This window comes from Carcharhinus amblyrhynchos, chromosome 32, assembly GCF_965287045.1.
Source record: "Carcharhinus amblyrhynchos chromosome 32, sCarAmb.v2.hapA, whole genome shotgun sequence".
In the NCBI taxonomy this organism is placed as follows: Eukaryota; Metazoa; Chordata; class Chondrichthyes; order Carcharhiniformes; family Carcharhinidae; genus Carcharhinus; species Carcharhinus amblyrhynchos.
Genome location: NC_137355.1, coordinates 7898074 through 7917536, shown reverse-complemented (window position 1 = coordinate 7917536; position 19463 = coordinate 7898074). Strand labels below are relative to the sequence as shown.

At 46.8% G+C, this 19463-nt stretch overlaps 1 protein-coding gene across 1 annotated transcript in view; it reads left to right on the top strand.

The window, feature by feature from the left end:
* The first annotated feature begins 212 nt into the window (after nucleotides 1-212).
* Nucleotides 213-19463, top strand: part of snupn (snurportin 1) — a 30083-nt gene continuing 10832 nt past the window's right edge. Inside the window, exons 1-5 of the mRNA XM_080216211.1 lie at nucleotides 213-271; nucleotides 2040-2205; nucleotides 4898-5045; nucleotides 16460-16564; nucleotides 18011-18107. Of these exons, the coding sequence (XP_080072337.1) occupies nucleotides 2048-2205; nucleotides 4898-5045; nucleotides 16460-16564; nucleotides 18011-18107 (508 nt within the window). The 5' untranslated portion in view covers nucleotides 213-271; nucleotides 2040-2047. The remainder of the gene's footprint in view (nucleotides 272-2039; nucleotides 2206-4897; nucleotides 5046-16459; nucleotides 16565-18010; nucleotides 18108-19463) is intronic.

The following is a 19463-nucleotide window of genomic DNA, read 5'->3' as shown; positions in this document are numbered from 1 at the left end:
CAGATAAACCTGTTGGACTTTAACCTGGGGTTGTGAGATTTCTTACTGCGATCACCATTCACAACCATTCCCCACTCAAAAAGCTTGTGGATTTTGCTACCAGATAAACCTGTTGGACTTTAACCTGGTGTTGTGAGATATCTTACAGCGTTAGCCTGGGGAAAGCTACTGGTTGGCCAGCCGCTGTTGTGAGGGAGTGTGTGTGGGTGCAGTGAGTGAGCTGCTGGTTGGCCACCCAGCAGCAGCAGCAGCAGCAGCAGCCGGGAGTCTGGTGAGTAGCAGCGGGGAGAGGCCCTAAAATATTATTTTTGCATTTTAAAACAAAATTATCGCAATGTAGCTGATTTACCTCGACTGGGATGATGTATTTCAGTTGCGGCTCACTCATTTGGGTGTAAAATCCTTTCACGTGTGTAATTCACAAAGGAAGAAAAGGCTATTTCTGTGTTTTTTTTTGAAAAACAATCGTTATTAACCTTAAGCCAGCGATTAGAGTCGCAGTTAAACCCACTGAAACCCTACTACAGTCAGCTTTCCCCTCCCCATCCAATTTGAAAAGGCGTTTATTTTGTTTGTTTGTGTCATAGGCGGGTTTACATTAACACTGCAATCAAGTTACTGTGAAAGTCTCCGAGTTGCCACACTCTGGCACCTGTTCGGGTACACTGAGGGAGAACTTAGCCTGGGTGGGTGGCAAGGCAGGGGGACCAGGTGTCCTGCATGTTAAGGGATTGTCTCTTTGGCTTTTTATTCCTTCCGGGTGATATCTTTTGTTTGTTATTATTTTATTGTTGTCACAAGAAGGCTTACATTAACACTGCAATGAAGTTACTGTGAAAATCTCCGAGTTGCCACACTCCGGTATCTGCTTGGGTACGCCGAGGGAGCGTTTAGCATGGGTGGGTGGCAAGGCAGGGGGACCAAGTGTCCTGCATGTTAAGAGATTGTCCCTTTTATTATTCCTTACAGGTGATGTCTTTTGTTTATTGTTATTATTTTATTGTTGTCACAAGTTGGCTTACATTAACACTGCAATGAAGTTACTGTGAAAATCCCCTAGTCGCCACACTCCGGCGCCTGTTTGGGTACGCTGAGGTAGAATTTAGCACGGCCAATCCACTTAACTCGCGCATCTTTGGACTGTGAGAGGAAACCGGAGCACCTGGAGGAAACCCACATAGACATGGGGAAGACGTGTGGACTCCACACAGACAATAAGAACATAAGAAATAGGAGCAGGAGTAGGCCATCTAGCCCTTCGAGCCTGCCCCGCCATTCAATAAGATCATGGCTGATCTGTCGTGGCTCAGTTTCACATTCCCGCCCTCTCCCCATAACCCTTAATCCCCTCACTTATCAAAAACCCATCAACCCGCGTCTTAAAAATATTTAGCGACCCAAGCCAGGGATCAAACTTGGATCCTTGGCATTGAGAGGCGGTAATTTAGCATGACAGATGCACCTAATGGGACTGTGGGAGGAAACCCATACAGACATAGGGAGAACGTGCAAACTCTGCACGAACACCCTGTGACCTAAGCCGGAAATCAAACCTGGGACCCTGGCGCTGTGAGATAATTTAGCATGACCAATCCACCTAACCCGCACGTCTTCAGACTGTGGGAGGAAACCTGAGTTTCCAGAGGAAACTGATGCAGACACAGCGAGAATGTTCAAATTCCACACAGTCGCCCAAGCCAGGAATTGAAACCGGGTTCCTGGCGCTGTGAGGCAGCAGTGCTAACCACTGTGCCACCATCTACCTCATTTAGGAAAAAACTCGTCTTCGTATTGTGCGACTTCCAGTTTCCAAAGCGCGTTACAGCCCATTACGTACTTTTAAAGTGGGGTCACTGTTGTAGGAAATAAAGCAGTCAATTTACACATAGCAAGCAGCAGTATGGTAATGACCAGATTATCTGTTGGATTTGAGTTGATCTCTTTCAGTGATATCGGTTGAGGGATAAATATTGCCCAGAACACTGGGAAGAACTCTCCTGCACTTTTTTGAAATAATGCCATGGGATTTCTTCTTGCAGGGACCATTATGGAGGAATTAAGCCGGGTATTGTCCACCAGCTTTGCTGTTTCTCAGGATCTGAACAGCATTGCCACTGCCCACCCACGTCTCGCCCAGTACAAAATCAAATCCAACACACAGGAGCAGGCAGAGCGCAGGCGGAAACTTCTGGAAATCCAAAAGTTGTAAGTAATTGGAATGAAGGCAAGCAATGTCATCATTGTAAATTCTGAGGAAATTTTGGGGTTCTCCCATCCAGCTGTGTCCCTCCTTCTCTCCGGTTATCTGAACTCATGACTACCATGTCGCCGCTGTGTGACGTCAGCTCGGGCAGAATCCCTCCAGTGCAGAAAGAAGCCATTTGGCCCATTGAGCTTGCACTGCCAACAATCCCACCCAGCCCCTATCCCTGTAACCCCATGTATTTACCCTGACACTAAGGGGCAATTGAGCATGACCAATCAACCTAATCCACACCCCTTTGGACTGTGGGAGGAAACCGGAGCATCTGGAGGAAACCCATGCAGACACGAGGAGAGTGTGCAGACTCTGCACAGACAGTGACCCAATCCAGGAATCAAACCTGGGTCCCTGGTGCTGCGAGGCAGCAGTGCTGACCACTGTGCCGCCTCAATGTAGATTAGTGAGACAGAAACAACATACAAGCAGCGTAATGCATAAAACTGGAGTGGCTCATGTTTCGATAGTGAATATCCCTCAACTCCAACCCTGTCTCAACTCATGTGCTGCTGAAACCCTCATCAGTGACTTTGTTACCTCCAGACTCAACTGTTCCATTGCAGTCCTGGCTGTTCTCCCATGTTCTAATCTCAGTAAACCAGGGATCGTCCAAAACTGCTGCACATTTTCTAACTCGCAGCAAATCCTGTTTCCCCCATCAGCCCTGTGCTCACTGACGTGCACTGGCTCCTCCACTGTTGCTCAAGCAACACTCTGAATGTTTTCAAGTCCCTCTGGGCCTTGCTCCCAGCTCATATCTGCCGAAGACCCAGATAAGCGAGAGCGAGGATAATAGACCCATTGCCATTATGTTGGAATAGTGCACTAACTGCATCCACTGAGAGGGAGGTTGCTATTTCAGCTCAGGCAATTAGCACTCAAGATCACGGCCCATCCTCTCTGTTCACGAGGCTGCAGGTGGGAGCAGGATGCTGGTTCACTCTGTCACTCCCCGGTCAGGATATTGAGTCCGATTATGGTTCCCCGCTTGAGGTTATCTGAGAGGGAGGATCAAGGATGGATCCTGCAACCCTTACGAGCTGTATAGCTCAGCGAGTAGCGCTGTCACAGCCGAATCAGAACTCCGCACCAGGGAATTGAGCACAAAATCTAGGGGACTGCAGTATGCTGGAGGGATGATTAAACTGTCCAGTTGTACAATAGACTAGCCTTATGAATCTCCCATTACAACAGTTGATGAAATTCCCACAGGCATGTGAACTGAACTGTCCCACCGCGCCTGTAAGCTGGTTTTCATTCATACTGGCTCAGGGATAGTTTCGAGTAGGCAAATTGTCAATTGGTAAAGGTGGCCGCTGTGCAGGGCCAGTCCTTACCTGTGCAGCTGTCATCTTTGTCAAGGGACCTGTTTTGCCCGGCCTTTGGGTAGAGATGGACTGATGGGCAGCTGTGAAATAGGATTGTTTATTTAGTCAATACTGATGAATAAACAGGATCTCCCAGAACCATAGCTGATGGTGTCCTCATCGCAGCAGCCGTGACCACCCTTGTATTGGCTGTGATCTGTGGATTAATTCTATACTGGAATGATGAACAAATGCATATGTCTTGAACTCACGTCTTCAGTTGGACCCCGGGCAGACCTCCCTACTACCTGGTGCATTTATCTGGGGGCAGAAATTTTTTTTGCTGCCCTCTGTTTTTTCAAAAAAATTAAAGGCTTGCATTAACGTAGTACCTTGGGGTATCCCAAAGCACTGAAATCTGCTTGAAGTACAGTTGCGATTCAGGAAACATGAAGCCAATGTGTGCACAGCAGGATCTCACAAGTGGCTATGTGATCAGATGATGTTTCAGTAATGTTGTCTTGCTTCAGTGAAAAGCAGATTGGTGTTTTGGGTTTCAGTTGGATTTTCTGATATTTTCAGTGAAGCACTGAAGGGCTGCCGTGGCATGAGGGGGCTGCTGCCGCAGTGTGAGGGGGCATCTCAGACATCTGGATCACACATCGAGCTGAGGCTCATCTTCCCTCAGGTGGAAATTTTTAAAAAATCCCAAAGCATGACCTTGAAGAAGAACTGGAGGTTTCCCCATAGAATCATAGAATAGAATCATCAAATCCCTACAGCGCAGAAGGAGGCCAGTGGCCCATCATGTCTGCGCCAACCACAATCCCACCCAGGCTCTATCCCCATAACCCCATGTATTTATCCTGCTAATCCCCTTGACACTAGGAGGCAATTTAGCACGGCCAGTCAACTGCATATCTTTGGACTGTGGGAGGAAATTGGAGCACCCGGAGGAAACCCACGCAGTCACGGGGAGAACATGCAGACTCCACACATACAGTCAGCCAGGCCGGGAATTGAACCCAGACCCCTGACGCTGTGAGGCAGCAGTGTTAACCCACTGCGACACCATGCCAGCCAATATTGATTCACTTACAATTATCTGGCCGTTATCACATTACTGTTTGTGGGATCTTGCTGTGTACAAATTGGCTGTCTATTCCCTGCATTACAACAGTGGTGACGCATCCAAACTACTTTGTTGGTTGTAGAGAGCTTGGGAATGTCCTGAGGTTGTGAAGGGCACTGTACCAATTCTCTGCATTGTGTTGTGTTTGAGCATAGTGCTGTGCTAGCTTCAACCCTGCCTTATTCTCCTGTATCAAAGGCAGCGACTGAATTACGTTAACCACGCAAGGCGCCTGGCTGAAGATGACTGGGCAAAAGACGAGAACAGTGAGGAGGAATCTGATGAACACGATGAAATGGAAGTGGAGGTGGCAAAGAAGAAGTTACCCAAACGTTACGCAAATCAGGTCAGAGAATGTTCCAAGTGTCAGAGATCATGGATATCAGCAACCTTAGGCACTGTTAGTTGACCTGGGTACAGACAGCGCTAGACACCATGTATAATCCAATACGAGACCTCTACTGACTTGTGCACAAGGAGAAACTAGCTTACAATCTTTCTGCAATTGTATCTGAAGTTACAAACAAGCAACTGGGTGCGGCATGGTGGCGCAGTGGTTAGCACTGCTGCCTCACAGTGCCAGGGACCTGGGTTCAATTCTGGCCTCAGATCAATCTGTGTGGAGTTCACACGTTCTCCCTGCGTCTGCGTGGGTTTCCTCCAGGTGCTCCGGTTTCCTCCCACATTCCATAGATGTGTGGGTTAGGTTGATTGGCCATGCTAAATTGACCCTAGTGTCGGGGGACTAACGGGATAAATATATGGGGTTACGGGAATAGAGCCTGGGTGGGATTGTGGGTGATGCAGACTTGATGGGCCGAATGGCAGCCTCCTGCACTGTAGGGATTCTATGAAAAGCTTGACAATTATAGTCAGTTACAGCAAATCAGCAATCCTTTATTTGCATACATATTCGCCAATAAAATCCTGGCTTTTCGTCCTTTCTCATTCAATGAAAAACTGACTTGTGCTCATCCTCTATTTGCATTGCAAATTCCCATATCTTGCCTTTGGTGCTTGCTATGGAAAAGTCTGGTCTTGCTCACCCTTTGGTGAAGGCCGAAATACAGAATGTTATGGGGCCTACGCAGATTAAAATGAGCCTGTTTGTGCTGAAATAGCAGTCACTGACTCCTTTTGAAGAACTGTAAGATGACAGAGAAGGCATGAAAATCCATTCTGAACATTTTAACTTCCACTCAAGCCACTCCCAAGTGTGTTGACAAGGCAAAAGGCATTGTTTCCGGAGAAGCCACACAGATGTAAGTCCAGCTGCAGCAGTCGGATTGTTATATCACCCCCAGGCTAATCTTGAAGAAATCAAGCTAGGTTCCCAGTCCTAATTCCTGTATATTGGCCTGTGCTGGAAATGTATACGTACAGGGTGAGCGGACATTGTAACAATTAAATAGCCTGCCAAAACTTACCAGACCTGAAGAATAGCCGCTGTTACTGCCCATGGAGCCAAAGCACTCTTCAGGAAATTTGGGAAGGAAAATTGGACGTGGGAATGAGGGTTCCACTCCGTCCGTATCGTCCTCCCTCTGCTCCTTGCTTAGGCCCAGTGACTGGATAAATAAAGTGGAAGCATTTGAGTCAGTAATAAGAGTTTGGAGACTGCAGTGAAAATGTCCCAGTGGGTTCGGGTTCAACTGGGGGAGTCCAGAATAAGGGGGCATAACCTGAAAATGAGAGCTTGGCTGTTTGTCCGCGCCTCCGATGTCCCGAGATTGTGACTGAGACCTTACTGCAGAATCTTGCACTGATCAACTGCTTGTGTGGTTGGCCAGAACTATGCAGAGCAGCCAAGTTGGACAAAGTAAGATCCCACCAGTGATAATCAGATAATGTTAGCTAGCTTCTGCTAGGGTAGAGGACAGACTTGTGGACAAGGCTGCTTATCGCTACTGCATGAAACTTTACTACGAGTGATGCTTTTTGTTTGAGAGCGGCCCCACAGATCGTTGTGAATTGCCCTTCTCTGAATAGAATCCCTACAGTGCAGAAGGAGGTCATTCGGACCATCGAGACTGCACTGACAACAATCCCACCCAGGTCCTATCCCTGTAACCCCACGTATTTACCCTCCTAATTCCCCTGACACACAGGTGCAATTTATCATGGCCAATCAACCTAACCCACACATCTTTGGACTGCGGGAGGAAACCGGGGCACCCGGGGGAAACCCACGCAGACACAGGGAGAACATGCAGATTCCACACAGACAGTGACCTGAGGCCAGAATCGAACCCGGGTCCCTGGCAATCTGTGTTACCACTGTGCGAACCACGATGTTACCGTGCCACGCCAGTGATCATTTTACTATTATCAGTACCCAGGAATCTATCAGAATTGGTTGCTGTAACAAGATTCAATATACTATATAAAATAAACTTTTAAATCTTTAAATCACAGTCGATATTAACACAGCACAGTTTGCTCTTGGTAGAACCACTTATTAATATTATCCTTTGTGAATGATGGGGTATATACTGCACTGGTAACTTGATTTGATTTTTACTTGCCCCAGCATCTCGAAAGGATAATTTATGTTTGAGAATGCTTGTGGGTGTTGTCATTTTTTTTGAAGTTGTTCCGATCTGATTTTTGTCGTTGTTTCTGTGGATTGAAGTCTTTTGTTTAATTTTTCCTGATGGTAATAACCTCCAGGTTTTGGCATTATCCTTGTGAATCTTTCTTGTATATTGTCCAGTGCCACTCTATCCCGTTGATAATGAGACTGGTCCAGCATTAGCATACAAATATACATACAAATTAAGAGCAAATAAATACAAAAAATGCTGGCAAAACTCAGCAGGTCTGACAGTGTCTGTGGAGAGGAAGTAGAGCCAACGTTTCCACCCAGACTTGAAACGTTGGCTCTTTTCTCTCTCTGGAATATTATCTCTCTGAGGCACAGTGGTCAGCACTGCTGCCTCACAGTGCCAGGGTCCCAGGTTCGATTCCTGGCTTGGGTCACTGTCTGTGTGGAGTTTGCACGTTCTTCCTGTGTCTGCATAGGTTTCCTCCGGGTGCTCCGACCTCCAGTCTGAAAGATGCGCTGCTTAGGTGCATTGTCCGTGCTAAATTCTTCCTCAGTGTACCCGAACAGGCGCCGGAGTCTGGCGACTAGGGGATTTTCACAGTAACTTCATTGCCGTAATGTAAGCCTACAATCCAAAGATGTACGGGTTAGGTGGATTGGCCATGTTAAATTGCCCCTTAGTGTCAGGGGGGCTAGCTAAGGTAAATGTATGGCCTTATGGGGATAGGGCCTAGGTGGGATTGTGTTTGGTGCAGACTCAATGGGCTGAATGACCTCCTTCTGCACTGAAGGATTCTATGATTCTATACTTACAACACTAAGAAATAAACTTAAACTTTAAAACAGACCTATTGAGTTCCTCCAGCTTTCTCTGTATTTGTTTCAGATTCCAGCATCCACATTATTTTGCCTTTATCTTTGAATTAAGAGTGGGACTAGGCTATTTGGTCCCTCGAGCCTGCTCTGCCATTCAAATATAACCATGGTTGATCCATTTGTGGCCTCAACTTCATGCTCCCACCAAACTCCCAAGTACAGTGTCCAATTCTGAGGACCACACATTTGGAAAGATGAAAGGGCTTTGGAATGGATTTGCAGGAATCCTTTCAGGGATAAGGAATTTCTGTTATCTGGATGGTTTGGAGAGACTGGCTTGTTCCCCTTGAGGGAAGCAAGGGTTGAGAGGGTACCTGAGAGAGGTGTTCAAAATCATCGGAGGGGTGACTAATGTGAGAAACTGTTCCCCTTGGCGGGAGCTTGGAGATCCAGAGAAGACTGCATTGATAAAAGAAGCATAGGCAACAAGAGGAAAAGCTTTTCACAGCAAGTGGTGGGGATCTGGAATGCACTGCCCCAGAGTGTGATGGAGGCAGATTCAAGCAAGCCATTCTTAGAGAATTGGATGATTACCTGAGGCAGCATGGTGGCACAGTGGTTCGCACTGCTGCCTCACAGCACCAGGGACCCGGGTTTGATTCCCGGCTGGGGTCACTGTCTGTGTGGAGTCTGTACATTTTTCCCGTGTCTGCGTGATTTTCCTCCTGGTGCTTCAGGTTCCTCCCACAGTCTGAAAGACGTGTTGGTTAGGGTGCATTGGCCGTGCTAAATTCCCCCGCAGTGTACCTGAACAGGCATCGGAGTGGTGACTAGGAGATTTTCACAGTAACTTCATTGCTATGTTAATGTAAGCTTATTTGTGACTGATAAATAAACTTCAACTTAACTTTTAAAACTTTGTTAGGGCTGTGCAGCTGATCTTGCAGCACTGGCATGGCAACTCAGTGGCACAATGGTTGGCACTGCTGCCTCACAGCACCAGAGACCTGGGTTCGATTCCAAGTGACTGTCTGTGTAGAGTTTGCACGTTCTCCCCACGTCTGCAAGGGTTTCTCCTGGGTGCTCTGGTTTCCTCCCACACTCAAAAGATGTGCAGGTTGGGTGGATTGCCATGCTAAATTTCCCTTTAGTGTCTCGAGATTAGTGGGGTAAATACATGGGGTTAAGGGGATAGAGCCTGGGCCTGTTAGCGAGCTGGGACAGACTTGATAGTTCGAATGGCCTTCTCCTGCACTATAGGGATGCTATGATTCTATGTGTGTATTTTGTTCATGTAATTCTGCTTCCCTGCTGCAGGTGGCAGTATCATCCCGTCAATAATATTGGCTGGGACCAATGCATTCTGTAATTCACAACTAACCTGGAGGGGCAGAATGTGCCATAATGTGATGGGATTCTTATTCCCTTGTTCAGTTGACCACCCTATGCTCGCACCCTGGAATAGGGACATGAATTACTTTCAGGTTTCAGTTAAACAGCTTCTCCCTCTTGATGTTGGGGACAGACGCCTTAAATTTTCACAACACTTTTCATGGGAGCACAGTGGTTAGCACTGCTGCCTCAGAGCACCAGGGACCTGGGTTCAATTCCAGTCTTGGGTCACTGTCTGTGTGGAGTCTGCACATTCTCCGTGTCTGCATGGGTTTCCTCAGGGGTGGGGGGGCCAGGGTGCTGCAGTTTCCTCCCACAGTCCAAAGATGTGTGGGTGAGGTGGATTGGCAGTACTAAATTGGCCCAAGTGTCAGGGTAAATGTGTCGGGTTCTGGGAATAAGGCCTGGGTGGGATTGTGGTCGGTGCAGACTTGATGGGCCAACTGGGCCGCCTCCTGCACTGTAGGGATTCTGTAAAATGATAATATAAAAAACACTCTTGCAGCATTGGAGTCAATGTGAACATTCCAATCGAGTGAAGCCCCACGGGGGAAGGAAAGGTGGCACCTGAGGCATTTTCTGACTACGGAGAGGGTGGAGGAACCAAAAGTCTGAGAGAGACTCTGAGCAAAAACAGCTTACACGAGATGTGCAAACCTGATGTCTGTCGGACACAGTAAGAAGTCTCACAACACCAGATTTATTCGATAGTAATCCCACAAGCTTTCAGAAATGGTGTTCCTTCGTCAGGTGTGTGGAAGGTTCTGATCAGAGAAGGGTATATAAAGACACACACAGTTTACAGAATACATTCTAATCAGTATTCTGTAAACTGTGCGTGTCTTTATATACCTTTCTCTGATCAGAACCTTCCACGCACCTGATGAACACCATTTCTGAAAACTTGTGGGATCACTATCAAATAAGCTGGTTGGACTTAAACCTGGTGTTGTGAGACTTCTTACTATGTTTATCCCAGTCCAACGCTGGCGTCTCTACATGATGTTTGTCAGATCAGCGGGGAACCTGTTTTGGGGTGTGTGTGTGTGTGTGTGTTGGGGCAGGGGGGGGAGAGGTGGGGAGGTGGCTGCGGCAACGATACAAGGAAGTGTGTTGCCCAGTGTGGACTCGACTCTAAAAACATAGACGATTGACTCATCCACATGATGAGTCAGGAGTCCCACCAGAAACAAGCTGCGTGACCAGGGCTTGCTCAACACTGTTTACGATGTGGCCACCACTACATAAAAATAATTAGTGGAAGGAGAGGAGTTTCACATGGCTGTCACAGACAATTTTGCTCAGAGGCTAAAGGCAAAATACTGCCGACACTGGAATCTGAAACAAAAACAGAAAATGCTGGAAAACCTCAGTAGGTCTGACCGAGTCTGTGGAGAAAGAATAGAACCAACGTTTCAAGTCTGGATGATGCTCCGTCAGAGCTGTGGCGCTGGTTCTATTCTCGTTGGTCCTATTGTCTCTCCACAGATGCTGTCAGACCTGCTGAGATTTTCCAGCATTTTCTGATACCTGTCCTTCCGCGCAGTAATCACCCCTCAACCCACTAGGTGTCATCTTTGAGCAGCATTTTCTGATCCAAAATCCGACCAGCGGTCCGTATTAAATAGATCAGGAAGTAAATGAACCAAACAGTACAGATAACATCGTGTTTCCATCTCCTCCAGTACAGTGCGGTGGCAATTGCATTTTTAAATAGGGAGTGTGTGGGAACTGCTTGTCTTAACCCATTAATGTGTACACACAACAGCAAATTGAAATCAAGGTGTACTCTTTTTATTTAATGCAGCCTCTTTAAACAGTGATTTTTCCCAAAAATTTGTGTTACATCATGTAATCTCTCTCTGTAAATCACAGCGGATGTATTTTGTCTTTGCATGAGAGAGAGAGTGGACAGGAAGAAACTTTTCCCCTTGGTGGAGGATCAATGGCCAAGGGACATAGATTTAAGGCAAGGGGCAGGAGGTTTAGAAAGGAGAAAGTTTTTCACCTAGAAGGTGTAGGGAGTCTAGAATTCATGGCCTGAAAGGGTGGTGGAGGCAGAGACCCTTTAAGAAGTATTTAGATGTGCACTTGGAATGCCAAGGCACACAAGGTCAAGTGTTACAGAGTAGGGTTAGAATAGTTGGCACACACCCAGTGGGCCGAAGGGTCTTTTACTGTGCTGTAGTCCTCTATGACTGTATGTCAGAAACAGACAGTTGGCTGTACAAACCATTTGAAGCAACCTCAGATATCTGTTGAGGGGATAGTGCCACAAGCCACACTTGTCTCCCTCCAAGTATTGGCTTTTGCTATAGGCCCCCAGGAGAAAACTGATCTTCGTTTCCCCCGGCCAGGGCCGACTCTCAGTCCAGTCCAACCTTTGGATGAAACGTTAAAACAAGACCCTCTTTGCCCTCCCAGCATTGTAAAACATCCTGTGATGCTATTTTAGAGAAGGACAGGGACTTCCCCCCACTGTCCTGGACAAATATTTATCCCTCAAGCTAACGTCACTTTTAGGCAAAAAAAGGGACACAAAAATATTAACAGTTTGTGGGAGTTTGCTGTGCTCAAATTGGCTGCTGGGTTTTCTACATTCCAGTGGTTAGCACTGCTGCCTCACAGAACCAGGGACCCAGGTTCAGTTCCTGGCTTGGGTGACCGTGTGCGTGGCATTTGCACGTTCTCTCCGTGTCTGCGTGGTTTTTCTCTGGGTGCTCCGGTTTCTGAAAGGTTAGGTGCATTGGCCATGTTGAACATAAGAAATAGGAGCAGGAGTCGGCCATCTAGCCCTTCGAGCCTGCCCTGCCATTCAATAAGATCATGGCTGATCTGAAGTGGCTCAGTTCCACTTTCCCGCCTTCTCCCCATAACCCTTAGTCCCCTTGCCTATCAAAAACCTATCTACCCGTGTCTTAAATATATTTAGCGAGGCAGCCTCCACCACTTCAACGGGCAGAGAATTCCAGAGATTCACTGCCCTTTGAGTGAAGAAGTTCCTCCTCAACTCCGTTCTAAATTCTCCTTCAGTGTACCCAAACAGGTGCCAGAGTGTGGCGACTAGGGGATTTTCACATTAACTTCATTGCAGTGTTAATGAAAGCCTACTTGTGATTAATAAATAAACTTTAACTTCAAAAATAAGGCACTTTGGGACCCCCTGAGGTGATGGAGTTCCGTTAGATTGTGGCTTCGCCAAAGTAATTGAATCCAGTTGGGCTAAGTGACAGCTGTCCACCAGTGCTGATATCACCAGGCCTTGGAGACTCGAAATGGCACTGCTGTCAGAGTCAAAGGAGATCAGGCACTTAATTGTCACTTAGAATCATAGAATCCCTACAGTGCAGAAGGCGGCTGTTCGGCCTCCAGTTGAACCTGGGTCCTTGGCGCTGTGAGGTAGCATTGCTAACCACTGTGCCACCGTGCTGCTTCCACTGTGTATTCACACGCTTACTTTACAAAGCTGTTGTACGGTTAATGATACATTCACAAATATCACTGGTTTCAGGCACAGTTAGGGTTTTATTCACGTCATCACTGCGCATCTTTAGTCCGTGTGTGTTTACGCTGGGAGTGGTGAGGCCTCCCCAGGGCAGTCAGAGGCAGCTTGTTCGCTGCTGCAGTTAACTTGGGTTTGGGAAGGGGATCGGCACTTGGCCAAAGCTTGTGCTATTTTCACTTGGCCAGTGGCTGGACTGCTGCACTGAGAGGAGCTTGCACTGAATTGGAGTCATTTCCAAGAATAGACCCTGGCTTAACATTGATGAATTGGAAGTTACTCCAGTGCAGTTAAAAAAAATGCTTAAATTGGAGCTATGTTCTTCCCAGTGAGTGAAATTGGGAGAGAGCATTTGTTGGAAAATACCTCACCTAATCTTGTTGCTTTTGGGTGCAAAACTAGCACCCAAGGGGATTAAGGGTTATGGGGAGAGGGCGGGAAGGTGGAGCTGAGACACAACAGATCAGCCATGATCTTATTGAATGGCGGGGCAGGCTCGAAGGGCTAGATGGTCTACTCCTGCTCCTATTTCTTTTGTTCTTATGTTAACCTTGGGCGGGGTGTGCCTCAGCCTTGAACCTTGCAGTGAAAGTATACCCCCAGTCGTCTTTTTTGTAAAATAAGAGTGTGAATACAGTGGAAGGCAACACAGTGATTAGCACTGCTGCCTCTCAGCACCATGGACCTGAGTTCAGTTCCGGCCTCGGTCACTGTCTGTGCGGAGACTGCACATTCTACCCGTGCTTGTGTGTGTTTCCTCTGGGTGAGAGTTCCAGAATTACGATGCAGTGGTAGGAAGTGAGCGACAATATAATTCCAAGGCAGGATGACTTGGCATTGCCTGTGTTTCCATGTATCTGCTGCCCTTGTTAGTCAAGGCAGAGGTCACAGAATTGGATGTTGCAGTTAAAGGACAGGAATAGATACACAAAGTTATTCCCACATTCTGTGTGTTGGCCGGCTACCTGTGCCGTCACTCTGGGACATCTGCCCAGATGTGCCCAAAAATCGTGCACAGCCCCCTAAATGCAAAGCGATGGTTAATGATGTTTGTTACTGAATATGCAATGCTGTGCAGTAAATCTGGCAGCATTCGGGAATGTGGCGACTATTGAAAAACACTACCCGTAAATGATCTAAAAGAGGAAGGTCACCAGTTAAACCTTTTCCTGCTCTGTGTTTGCTACAATAAATCATCACAGAGGAGGGAAAGAGCGACCAGCCCACTGATCGTAATAGACAGATTTCTGCTCCCTCAGAGATTGAAAGAATCTGGGGAGCAGTGGAGAAAGTGGAATAGGTACACCACGATCAAATGCGATGCTCAAGGGATCTCTGGTTTTAAATGCCATCGCAACTCTGTCACCAACAGCCTGTCCTGGTCCCTCCATGCTGTTGCTATAGTTAAGAAAGCCCACGAACGCCTCTACTTTCTCAGGAGGAGTTGGTAAATTTGCCATGTCCGCTACAACTCTCACCAACTTCGACAGATACACCATAGAAACATCCTTTCTGGTTGTATCACAGCTTGGTATGACTCCTGCTCTGTCCAAGACCGCAAGAAACTACAAATATGTGAATAGAATGGGAATAGAGGAGTAAGGTCCCCAGAAGAATAGGGGGTTTTTAGTTCAGTCAGGCAGCCTGGTCGGTGCAGGCTTGGAGGGCTGAAGGGCCTGTTCCTGTGCTGCAGTTTCCTTTGTTCTTCGTGGCTGTGAACCAAGCCCAGTCCAGCACGTGAACCAGCCTCCCATCCATTGACTCCGTCTACACTTCCCGCTGCCTCGTCAAAGCAGCCAGCATAATCAAGGACCCCACGCACCCTGGACATTTTCTCTTCCACCTTCTTCCGTTGGGAAAAAGATAGAAAAGTCAAAGCATGCACCAACCAAATCGAGAACAGCTTCCTCCCTGCTGCTATCAGACTTCTGAATGGATCGACGTCACACTAAGTTGATCTTTCTCTACATTCTAGCTCTGACTGTAACATTACATTCTGCACTCTCTCCATTCCTTCTCTATGAACGGTATGCTTTGTCAGTATAACATGCAAGAAACAATATTTTTCACTCAATGCCAACACATGTAACAGTGCTAAATTGAAGGATAACTCTTTGTTCATTGACCAATGGATTTTAGAAGTTAGTTGCTTTTATACAGGATTCCTGTGCCATTTGCAACAGTTAATCATTCACCTCAACTTCACCTGGATTTTGTTGCATATGTAGAATTGTAGAATCTCTATCGTGCAGGAGGAGACCATTCGGCCTGTAGGGTCTGTCTGCACAGACCAAATCCCACCCAGGCCCTATTCCCTTGCATTTACCCTCTGACCAGCATGGCCAATCAACCTAACACGCGCATCCTTGGAGTGTCAGAGGAAACCCATGTGGACATGGGGAGAACATGCAGACTCCATACAGACAATCTCCTGAGGCTGGAATTGAACCTGAGTCCCTGGTGCTGCGAGGCAGCAGTGCTAACCACTGTGCTGCCCAAACGTGCATTTCCTCCACATGCCCCAGTTTCCTCCCACAATCCAAAGATGTATAGGTTAGGTGGATTGGCTGTGCTTAATTGCCCCTTAGTGTCCCAAGATGTGTAGGTGAGGGGGATTAGTGGGGTCAGCACTCGGGGATACGGGAACAGGTCTGGGTGGGATTGCCCTTTAGTGTCATGGGGATTACATGGGGTTACAGGGATAGGGCCTGGGTTGGATTGTTGTTGGTGCAGACTTGATGGTCCGAACCATGGAATCCCTGCAGTGCAGAAGGAGGTCATTTGGCTCATTGAGTCTGCACTGACCACAATTCTACCCAGGTCCTATCCCCACAACCCTATGCATCCACCATGGCTAGTTCCCCTGACACTAATTGGCATGGCCAATCAACCTAACCCGCACATCTTTGGACTGGGAGGAAAGTGGAGCACCGAGAGGAAACCCACACAGACACAGGGAAAACTTGCAAACTCTACACAGACAGTTTGAAGCAGACTCGATGGGCTGAGTGGCTTAATTCTGCTCCTGTGTCTTATGGTTTTATGGTTTAATGACCCAAGGCTGGAATTGAACTTGGGACCTTGACGCTGCGAGGCAGCAGTGCAAACCACTGTGCTGCCCAATGGCCTCCTCCTGCACTGTCAGGATTCAGTGACCATGGTCAAGGCTTTGCCCATTGCCTGAACCATGACAATGTCTCTACTAATCAAGAGTTCACTTGCTAAACAATCAACAATCCTCCTCATGCAGTAAAAATGAGTTGTTTCCCTTCCTTGCAAAGTTTCCTGAGGGATAGAAGATGAAAGGTTTAAAGTATCTTTTTCCAGCTGTATTCGAGTACTGTGTCACCTGAATTTGGTTTATACATTCAAATGGTGCATTAAAACTGATTTTGTGAGACATTCAGACAACATGATGTAACTTATGGAATTTAATAAACCCTCCCGCGCCTTAGGAAGAAGCTGCCTGTAACTGGCTGTGCCTGTCTGTCTGTCTCTCTTGCAGTTGATGCTATCGGAATGGCTAGTGGATGTACCTACTGACCTGGTTGAAGAGTGGCTGCTGGTGGTCTGTCCTGTTGGCAAGCGGACCCTCATTATAGCTTCCAGAGTAAGTACCAATCACCCAAAGTCCTCCCTACCCTGAGGGACTGGCCAGGCCACATTGCTGCTCTCACACAGCAAGCTGTCCTTATTAGCAGTGTTGCAAAATCCGTGTAATATCTATGATCGCATTAATACACTGGCGTGAAACCGGCCAACTGGGATTCACTCAAAGCTTCAACGTTCGTACAGCTTCGCTGGTGCTGACTACGCAAAATTGGAAAGAGCTTGAGAGTCTTTGGAGAAAGGGGAAACCTCAGCATGGCTGTCAGGGTGGCACAGTCGTTAGCACTGCTGCCTCACAGCACCAGGGACCCGGTTCGATTCCTGGCCTGGGTAACTGGCTGTGTGGTGTTTGTACATTCTCCCTGTCTCTGCGTGCGTTTCCTCTGGGTGCTCCTGTTTCCTCCTGCAGTCCAAAAGATGTGCTGGTTAGGTGCATTGGCCATGTTAAATTCTTCCTCAGTGTATCCGAACAGACTGGGCAATTTTCACAGTAACTTCATTGAGGTATTAATGTAAGCCTACTTGTGACACTAATAAATACATTTAAAATTTAAACTTAGTTTAAAAAGCTCAACTAAGATTTATCAAAATGTCAGCCATGGTTGTTGATAGCATTCTTTTATTCTTTTGAGGCAGAAGATTGCAGTTTAGAATCCTATTCCAAAGGCTTACCATTGCCCATGCAATAGACTGAGAGAATGCTGCTACTCTGTTGGAGTGCTATCTTTCAGATGAGATGCTGGGGGGGGTGGTGGATGACGCCATAAAAGATATTTGGAAAGGGGGAATTGTTATTAATATAGAAATGTAGGAACTACTGAGATACACAAAGGGCTTATTGAGTTCAAAGTTAGCACAAGGGTGGAACATAAAAACTAGTTAAAAGTTGATATGTACAAGAATGCGTCTTTGGGGAGAAGTTAATATAAAACTTGAAATGTAACATATTAAAACTGTGCAGCTGTTCAGCCGCATTCGTATATCTCCAACCTGCCCTTTGTCAGAACTTTTTTAATAGAAATTAGATAGCAGTTACTTGTTGCTTTATCCTCTGGGTCTAAATGGTGTGAAAAGGCCCTTTGGGGTGAAAGTAGGAAACTTGAGACTGAAGAACACTCCCTAAAACAAAAATGGAGAGAAAAAGAACAGGGTCTGGGATACTTCCGCCCTCTGAACTGTATATGGTCCTTTGAACTGGAAGTTGGAACGCAGGTTGAGTTACTCAATGCTGCTATTGCAGTGTTAAGTCAAGGCTGACTGGGCAGTATTGGATCAGCACTAGTAATATTGCCCGGTTCAGGTGGATGAATGGTAACCAGGGTCTGGAGGAAGGGGAGGGTCGTAAGTCAAAGGCAGAACGCAAAAGAGTGGGAGGGGCTAAGTGAGACCAAGAGCTTGAAGTTGGGTTGACCTGTTAATGGTTTCTTTTTGGATCTCCTTTGGTCAGGGGAGCACAGCAGCGTACACGCGAAGCGGCTTCTGTGTGAACAGGTTTCCCTCACTCCTCCCTGGTGGCAATCGGCACAACTCTGCCACAGGCAAGGGTAAGCACACTTAAATAATACATGCTTTAAAATTAATGTGGTCAACATAAGCTGAAAGATGCGCCCAAGAAGGTCAAAGTCATTGATTTCCCATGGGGCTCATTGAGTATGAGTTCTCCTAGTAACAGGCAGTGGCCTACTCAGTTGGAGTTCTTTACCTGAGCTTTTTATAAGACAGGCCCAGGACTAGGCCTGCTGAATGGTACTCCCAGGCAAGAACTCGTGTGTGTACACCACAGTAATATGGTTTTACTTTGCATTCTGTAATAAACTGTGTTCCTTTCCAGTCGGGCTTCCTGAGCCGTTACATGAGTACAGAACAAAAGAGTTTTTCAATGTAGAGAGTAGCCCATTCCACCCCTCATGCCTATCCTGGTTCTCTGAAACATCTGTACACACTTGGGGCCTTCCGTCTCACTCTTTCCCAATGCAATTTAAATTAGTTTTTCCCGACAGAATTGTTACAAGGTAGGAGGAGGCCATTCAGCCCATTGTGTCTGCATAACCACTCCTTGGACACCTCCAGTTAGGAAAGATCTGGAATGTATAGGAAAGATGCAGATAAGATTCGTGAGGAAGCTTCCAGAGGAATAGAATGTAGATTTTACAGAAACTGGCTGTCTCAGAGAAAGAAAGGTTAGGAGGAGATTTGATAGAGGCACTCAAAATCATCGGTGGGGGAAATGATAAAGAGAGAAAGTGTTCCTATTGGCAGAAAGACCAAGATCAGAGGACACCCACTTGAAGATGATTGGCAAGTGCATCAAAGGCAATGCAAGGAGAAAGCTGTTTACACAGCGAACGGCCACAATCGGGAATGCACTGTCTGAGGGCTCGGTGGAGACTGATTCAGCCATGGTTTTCGAAAGCAAGTTGGATCTGCAGCTAAAGGGTAACAATTGCAGGGGTAGACAGAAAGGACAGAGGGGTGCGTTCAATCAGGCCACTCTTGAACAGAGCCAGCATGGGCTTAATGGGCTGAATAGCCTCCTTCTGTAACCATTCTATGTTTTTGTTCTCCGAGTCATTACTTAACCCTAACCAACATCATTATAAAGAAACTGAGAGTTTGATCAGTATCTCACTGCTGTTTCTGGGAGCTTGCCGTGCTACGATTGCGTCCTCATGTTTCCCATGTTACATCAGTTGTTAATTGTAGTAACATTTATTTAATGATGTGCAGGTGGTGTGCACTAACTAGGGATTCACTTGTGCTGCTATGAAGAGGAACAGATTGAAACTATGGGGGTTGGGTAAGGAGTTGCACATCTGTGATGCGTATCTCCGTAAATAAATGGTTATAAAAGTCTGAAAAGATTGGCTCCAGTTCTATCGTCTGGTACATGACATTATGTA